Source organism: Lactuca saligna, chromosome 9 (assembly GCF_052625555.1).
Source record: "Lactuca saligna cultivar CGN05327 chromosome 9, ASM5262555v1, whole genome shotgun sequence".
Lineage (NCBI taxonomy): Eukaryota > Viridiplantae > Streptophyta > Magnoliopsida > Asterales > Asteraceae > Lactuca > Lactuca saligna.
The window spans coordinates 187380198-187388997 of record NC_136425.1 but is presented as its reverse complement, the minus strand read 5'-3'; the positions used below and the strand labels follow the sequence as shown (position 1 = coordinate 187388997).

General features: G+C 46.9%; 1 protein-coding gene across 1 annotated transcript; it reads left to right on the top strand.

Annotated features, from left to right (window-relative positions):
* Positions 1 to 7499: 7499 nt before the first annotated feature.
* On the top strand, positions 7500 to 8015 carry LOC145017033 (uncharacterized). The gene has a single exon (XM_078975142.1). It carries the CDS (start codon positions 7500 to 7502, stop codon positions 8013 to 8015), a length of 516 nt encoding a protein of 171 aa, XP_078831268.1.
* Positions 8016 to 8800: the final 785 nt, after the last annotated feature.

Genomic DNA, 8800 nt, shown 5'->3' with positions numbered 1-8800 from the left:
AAGCCGACGACATCTCATCTTCAAATTACTTCCCACGACGCGCCACCTGACCTTGACCGAACCAAGTCCCTCAAGGTACAATCATAGAAACCAGAAGCTCACTTTCTCCTTCCATACGGTGTCCCCTCCACCTACTCAAACCGGGCACCAGTTGTACTCTCAGATAATCCACACTCAACAACCGAGAATTACCCATGATGCCTTACTGCTCCAATTCTCATCTTTCACTTGACTCATATGGCTATAAAGCCACGAACCATCGGATCCCCGATCCGAATTCCACTCGACCCATCCCATGACAACCGAAAGACCCATTCTTCCATTCTGGAGCAACTCCCCCGAGTTCTCCTCTCGCAGTCACACACACATGCTGATCTCGCTCTAGCACCCTCGGGCTGAGAAAACTCGATACACTGACGATATCCTCAAACATTCCCATGATGAACCACTAATACATACCCAATACCCTGATCAGAATCACACTGAGAGTCCAAGACTCTCTCCCTGCATCCTTTCCGAGCCTCTTGGCTCTACACTTGCGGAATTCCTTCCGCGGCCTCCGCAGACATCCCAAACTGGATGAGCCTTTTATTCCACTGCCGCAAACATACTGCTCAATAACCATACTCGAATCATTCTAATCATAACTCTACTCTGCCGCTTTCACTTCCGTGAACTTGCACTCCCTCTCGGAGTTACACCTCACTCTCTCTTCCTTTACCAAGGAATCCACTCGACCATAATGTCACTCTGACAAGTGCCGCGGTGCTCGCCCAATGCTACACCTCCCTTTCATAGCGTATCCGCTATCCATCCAACATACATACTTCGAATCGCATCGCAGGGACTCTCAAGCCCATGCACTATCTCAACTCATCAAGATCACTGCCCGGGGCCAGACCTTCTAATGCAAACACACTGCGACATACCCAATCCATAACCTCGAACCGATCCAACAGTACTCATAGAGTCTTCAGCATGACTGGACCGCCTCACCAGGCCTTCAGCCAATCTGGACCACTCTCAGAACCTTCAGCCAATCTGGACCGCTCTCAGTGCCTTCAGTCTGGCTGGACCGTCCTCCGAGACTTTGGCCTGACTGGTACGCCTATTGGCCTTCAGTCTATCCGGACCGCTCAACTAACATTCATCATTCCGAACTATCCCTTCGGGAAATCCTCCCGTGCATACCGTTCTAGCCCTCTAGGGGTTCCGAACTCTATCTCCATCATACATACTCGATCCCGGCCTGCTCCCTAGCCTTCCACAATCAACTGCTCTAGGTCTGTATTCCACCCCGCACGCCTGTTACTCACCCATACAAGCCTGCTCCCGACTGATAGAAATATCGCTGAATTTCCCCAAGCAGCTAGACAACCTCTCAGACCCAACGATCATCCGGAGAATCTCCAATTCTCCCCCACTTAAGACACTGACTATTAACCACCGGTCGCCATCACCAACCTCCCAAAACAACCCTGCAGAAACCCAACACTTACACGCAACTTGCTTCTCACCAGCACTGACAATTTCATACAGATCATATTTCCATACTGAACATCCCACTCGAAAGGAACCCAAATCCTCAAATATCCATCTCTAGACTGGAGAAGCTACCCGCCCTTCCAACCAACGCCGCATCCGCCACTAATCCTCACCAAGATAACCAAAACGAAAACCCGAACACAAGTCGCCAAACCCTCAAGGAACAACGGATACCACATGTAAACCCGAAACACAATTCCATAACCATCCAACGAGACTAGCAGATAACGATACTCCACAATAATCATAAATGAACAAGACAACAAGGAAGAAACATACCCGTAGCTGCATCCGGCATTGCTCTAACCTCCTCCGCTGCAAGCTGAAAAGCACGACCCTAAGCCCTTGGGGGCACCGCTCCATCCTGACCTCCACCCGTGATCCTCAAAGTGGCCGGTGCTGGAGCCTGCATCGATCCTGCAGCAAGTTGTGGACAGTTGACCCTCAAGTGTCCAACCTGATGACAATGATAACAGATCCTCAAATCCCGAACCGGCACTGATTGCCGATAATCCCTCGCATAATGCCCTTCCTTTCCGCACCTGCGACATGCACCACCGGACCGACAAACTCCGGCGTGACCCCTTCCACACTTTCCACAGACGTGGCTACCCTAATCTCCCATCCTGGAATCAACGGTCTTAATTCGTTTCGTCGCCGGCTGCGACTGAACCGGAGCTTGCCTCAACTTACGCATCTGTAACTCAATCTCTAACTCACGCCGCCTGGCGGCCTCCTGCAACTCCAGCAAAGTCTCGCACCTCTGCGCAGACACAAACTTTCTGATGTCCCTCTTTAGCATACTCAGATATCGGGACATCTGAGCCTGCTCCTAAGCGAACTCAGGGCAAAACATCGCCCTCTCAGTAAACATCCTGGTGATTTCCGTCACCGACTCCGAATCCTGTTTCAGCTCCAAGAACTCCTGAGCCAACCTCTCCCTCTCGACCTGCGGAACATAACGAGTGCTGAACATCTCTCTGAACCGATCCCATGAAATCACAGCCCTCTGCGCATCCAAGTACGACCCCGTGGTCAATCTCCACCAATCCTTTGCTCCGAGCCTCAACAGATTCAGAGCACACCTCACCCTCTGATCAGCAGGGCACGAACACGTGAAGAAACACCCCTCCACATCTGATAACCATCTCATAGCAACGATCGGATCCTGAACTCCATCAAAGGTGGGAGGCTTCGTATTATCGAAGTCCCGATACTGAAAACCTCTACTGGCTCCTCCCCCTGCCGCTGCTACTGCTGCGGTAGCCGCGGCGGCAGCCGTCTCCGTGAGAGCCGCATAACGCTCATCAAAATACTCCACCATGGCGGTCTTGATCGACCCAAACAACTCCGGCAGCTCAGCCCGAAACAATGCAGCAACCTCATCATGCAAGATCTCACGAATCCTTGCATCCAACTCGTGCGTACTCATCTGGCTGACAACCTCGGGTTGTACAGACCCACCCGGAACTCCCTCTACTGCTCCTGATCCAGACCCGGATCCACTCCCAGCGTACCCTGAAATCTCCATACTGAAAATAAAACACCAAATAACATATTCCACTATCCCGGGAACCAACTCTCATCCCAACCCTAGAGGTCATGGTTTCCCTGATACGCGTATGGGTCTGTGCTTTCAGTAGTACGGGCCCATACTACCTTCCACACCAACCCATATTTGTATGAAGTACTCCCACAACACCCTAGCAACATACATAACAATGCCCTATCCTCACAACTAGAGGAACACTAGAAATCTCTCACAAGGAACCCTAGGCTAGAAGGCATCATAAAGCAGGCAACTCATCAAGAAATCCTGAAGATCCCTAGCCTAACTCTAGCATGCTGTTCTATCAAAGCTCAATAAAACAATTATCATGTATGATATTTTGGGGTTACTTACTGGCTCCGGCTGATCGTACCTCCGCATCCTCCTTTTTACTTAATTGAAAACCATTTTAAATTTCTCTCTTTAAAACTCTCCTTGATTTGAGATAGGAGTCACACGAATGTTCCTCCAATTCACTCAAACCAAGGCTCTGATACCAACTTGTAACAACCGAAAAATCCAACCAATTTAAAATTTTCAAAACAATCCATTTTAATAACATTATTACAAAAAGGTTTTCAATACATTATTCATCAGAGTATTCCCAGGTTCATTTTATAAAACATAAACGCGTGGAACGGTACGATCACGCCTTTGCCTTGCCACAGTCTCCTGAAGAACCTGAAAAACATTAAACCACAACTGTAAGCCCGAAAGCTTAGTGAGATACCCCCAAAATACCAACCATATATACGCCCTTCCGGGCTACGACCTTCCGGGCTACGACCTTCCGGTCCAAAACATATTGCCTTCCGGCCCATAACATAAAAGCATACATAACATAACATAACATAGAACAGCCATGCATATCGGGTCTACTGTGTGACTGGTCCGCCGCATCGGGCCTTCAGTCCACCGGGTCCACCCTCCAAGTCTAGTCATGTCCTTCGAGTCTACAGTGTGGTTGGTCCGCCCGCACCGGGCCTTCAACCCACCTGGTCCACTCTCTAAGTCTACAGTATGACTGGTCCGCCCGCACCGGGCCTTCAGTCTACCTGGTCCACTCTCCGAGCCTCGGCACGTCTGGTCCGCCCTCGTGGGGCCTACAGCCGATCCGGACCGCTCGCTGGGCCTTCGGAACAACCGGTCCGCCCTGGGTATCTTGGCCTACAGCACAAAGCAGGACCGCCTCAACCCATCTCTAGTCCAAACAACCATGTGCACATAACATACAGTCATATAACAGTCATAGCCAACAAACCAATCAAGCAGATCACATAGCATATCATTACCCTAACCAGGTTACCGACCTAACCGGTCACTAGCATAACATCACTCTACATATCGGGAAACTGACCTTAACTAGGTCTCCATCATATACCATCCTAGCTACCGGGATGCAGACATATCAAACAATAACATAATAACCATATCCGAATCTCAAACCAATAAAGGGCCGACCTTGGTGCCTTAGACCCTATTGATATAGTAAGGATAACTCACCTCGAAACTGTCGGCTGAAAGGATAAGATCCCGCTGCTCCGAACTCTGACACGAAATCCTCCACTGAACATCAAAACATACAACTCAATAAATACCCTTAATTACCAAAATACCCTTGGAAGACAACTGGTCAACCTTGGACAAGTCAAAGTCAACCCCTGACTGACCCTACTCACCGAGTCAACCCGATGACTCGCCGAGTCCATATGCTCAGAACTTCCTTCAATCAGCGACCCAACTCGCCGAGTTACCCCAAGACTCGTCGAGTCCAACAACTCTGAGTCCACTCGCACCCAACTCACCGAGTCATCCCTTGACTCACCGATTCATTGACTCAACCAGAAATATTGGGACTTCCTCGACAAGACTCGCCGAGTCCAAATGGACTCGTCGAGTCCAAGGCTATCTTCAAGCTACTCGCCGAGTTGTTCTTCCAACTCGTCGAGTTCCAGGCCATCTTCAATCAACTCGTCGAGTCCACCCATGTGACTCGTCGAGTACCACCGGTCTGAATCCACACAGAAGCATCTCAGGCCATGCAATTGATCCAAAACATAGATCCAACCTCCTACAATCCATCCATCACGTAAAGTGGCAAACTTTACGTGAATCTAAGGAGATCTAAGCCTTATTCACCTTAGAACCAAGGTTTGGGACATGGTGGCTTCACTAAGCACTCAAACATAGGAACTTTAATGCACTCTAGGCCTTCAATATTCCAGATCTGAGGTAGCAACCTCAGATCTAACCTCCAAACTCCAAAACATTCCAAGATATACTCCCCACAAACCCCAAAATGATGAAACTAGGAAGATACAGCCCAAGAACGAAAGTGTTACCTCCAAAAGGTGCCTCAATAGCAACCAAACTCGAATCCAAGCAAATCCCTTTGATCCAAGCCACTTCTCCTTCAAGATCTCTTCAAACAACACCTCTCCAAGCTCTAATTTGCTCCACAAATGAACTCTCCACGAATTTAGGGTTTCTGGAACTCAATGGGGGGATAAGGGAGGCTGTTTAGGGGTATAATGCTCTTTATATAGGGCTTAACCCCGAAAATTAGGGTTTTCTCCATACAACACCTACTCGCCGAGTCCATTTTTGGACTCGCCGAGTAGGCCACTAGACACGCGACCATAGCCACGACCTGACTCGCCGAGTCTATCCATGGACTCGCCGAGTCACCCTCTAAAACTTACACTTTTAGCCCTTCAACTTTACTCTTGCGATTCTGGGATGTTACAGGGTCATAATTAAGGTCCCTCTTGAGCATAAAGTTCCATTAAGAACTTAAAATAGGCATTTAGAGACTTTATAGCCATGCATGCACGTAAAGTTTGCAACTTTACGTGATAAGCATGCCCTAGAAGCTTGGATGTGTGAGTTGGAGCCGCCGCATGGATCAAAACAAGTTTGTATGGAAAGAGGACTGAATGGACTCGACGAGTTGCAAGGTTGAATCGGCGAGTCACATGAAGATGGTCGTGAACTCGACGAATTAGATGAACAACTCGGTGAGTCCGATGAAGATTACCATAAGACTTGACGAGTTGAAGAACAACTCGGTGAGTTGGATGAGTTTTCCTTAGAATATGTATGCGTGTGTATCCGTCGAGTTGTAAGGAGGGAACTCGACGGGTGGCCTTAAAGTTTGAACGAGAGTCAAAGGAACTCGACGAGTCACCCCGATGACTTAGTGAGTTGGATTGTACTTCAAGGAACTCGGCGAGTAGCCGAGGGTACTTGGCGAGTTGGGGTCAACATGGACTGTTGACCTTGACTGGGGACTTTCACTTTGACCAAGGGTTGACCGGTGGGTTATAGAGTACCTTATAAGGTTAAGGACTTATGAGTATATTGTACTATGATCATAGGTGGTGGAGCTTGTGTCAAGTGATCCGAGAGTTGGAGTTTATCTTCCGAGACGACATTTGCAAGGTGAGTTATCCTCACTATATCGATAGGGTCTACGACACCAAGGCTAGCCCTTTTAGTTGTTATTGTTATGGTATGCTACATGTGGTTATGATCTGTTAGATCGGAATCAGGGTAGACCGTATGTTATGCTCTTATGATCCGTAAGGATTGCTATGTTAGTGACCTGCTAGGTCAGTACTCTAGTTACGAGAGAATTCTATGATTGATGATTAGTGAGATAGATATGTTTGATGTTTGTATATGATAATATATGATAGTTATGCGCACATGGTTATTTGCTTGTGTTTGGGTTGAGGCGGTCCTGCTTTGTGCTGAAGGCCAACATACCCTAAGAGCGGTCCGGGGAGACTGCAGACCCACGTGGTGGACCAGTCATGCCGAAGGCTCGGGATAGATTCAGATAGACTGTAGGCCCAGTAGGGCGGTCCAGTCAGACCGATGGCCCAATATGCATGTTGATTGATTGATTGTTACTGATATGGCATTGCCAGTGTGGTATTGGTATTTTGGGGGTAGCTCACTAAGCCCTCGGGCTTATAGTTTTCAGTTTATACACATCCAACTATAAAGATGCTATTAAATGTAAGCCTTTTTTATTATATATTATGTTGCTTATGGAAGAGTTACCGATTATGAAAGATAGTGCTTGAATGGGTTTTCTACTAAGTGGTGTACAAAGTGGTCATTATTAGCCGATGATTATTCCCTTCCTCAATATGAGGAAGGTTTGTTATAGAAACTAGATTATACACCTTTATTTTTGATATAAATCCCATAAATAGAGATAGGATCTTTTTATATATGGATATCAATTGTATCATTGTGGATCAATAGAAAATACAACGTATTTTATGGTATCAGAGCAAGAATACCAAAATCCCTAAAAAGTCCATCTTCTCCATTTTGATGCCCCTGTTCATCTTCTCCATTCTTCTCTATTCTTCTAACAACCATCTATTATTCAATGGATCCCAAGAACCACCCATCCATCACAATAACCAACATTCGGAACTTCATTTCTTTTACCCTTGAGATGGAAAATGGACAGTACACCTCCTGGGAAGAATTATTTTGTATCTACCATCAGGCCTTTCAAGTTGGTAATCACATCGACTCTGACTTCAAGCCACCTTCCTCATCTCCATCTTCTGCTATAGCTATTGAGGCTGAAAAAACTACAGCTGCTACTGAATATGAAACATGGTCACGCCTTGACGCCATCATCCTCCAATGGATATATGCGACCATTTCAAATAATCTTCTACACACCATTCTAAAACCTAACACCTCTGCATCACAAGCTTGGACTGCCCTTGAAAACATTTTTCAAGACAACCAAAGCACCCGAGCTGTCTATCTTGACAGTAAATTCGTCTCCATGAGACTTAATCACCCTCCCAACATCTCTTCTTACTATCAAGCTATGAAGATGTTAGCTGACCAACTAGCAAATATTGGCAATCCAGTCTCTAATCAATGACTTGTTCTATAGGTCATTGTCGGACTCAATGAAAGCTACAAAGGGTTGGCCATGCTCGTCTAACAAACAACCTCATTGCCTGATTTTTATGAAGTTCGTCCAAACCTGCCACAAAGGAATCCCGAAAAGCTCATCAAGCTGATGTCTCTGCTATCACAAACGACACTTCTACCACAACCCTAGCTGTTTCAACAATAGCCGTTGGCTCTCATTCAAACTCCGACAATCACAACCAATTCCACCAATCAAACAACCTCTAACAACATCAGTCAATAGACTACAGTCGTGGGTATGGACAAGGACGAAACGGACGAGGTCATGGATGGTTTTCGAGTGGAAAAGGACGCAATACCAATAACAATCCTCCACTACAAACATATAACTAGGGTTCCCGTCCCTCTCAACCATGGTCTGCTCCACCATCATGGGCGTATCCCAACTACACACCATGAGCTTACCCTCCCTTTCCATACCCAACTCAACAATTCAGACCACCTTCACCTACCCTTGGTATTTTAGGAAACCGTCCTCAACAAGCTTATGCTGCCTCAGAAGCGAACTACACAACAACAGATCTCGAGCAAGCATTTCACACTATGACAATGCACCCACTGGATCAAACCTAGTATGCCGACACTGGAGCAACATCTCACATGACTAACCACTTAGGTAACTTCACGTCTTATGTTAATAATGGTATTTATTAGAACGTAATCATTGGTAATGGCTCTACTATTCCAATCCATGGTATATGTCATCAAACTCTCCTATATCCTCTTCCTCCT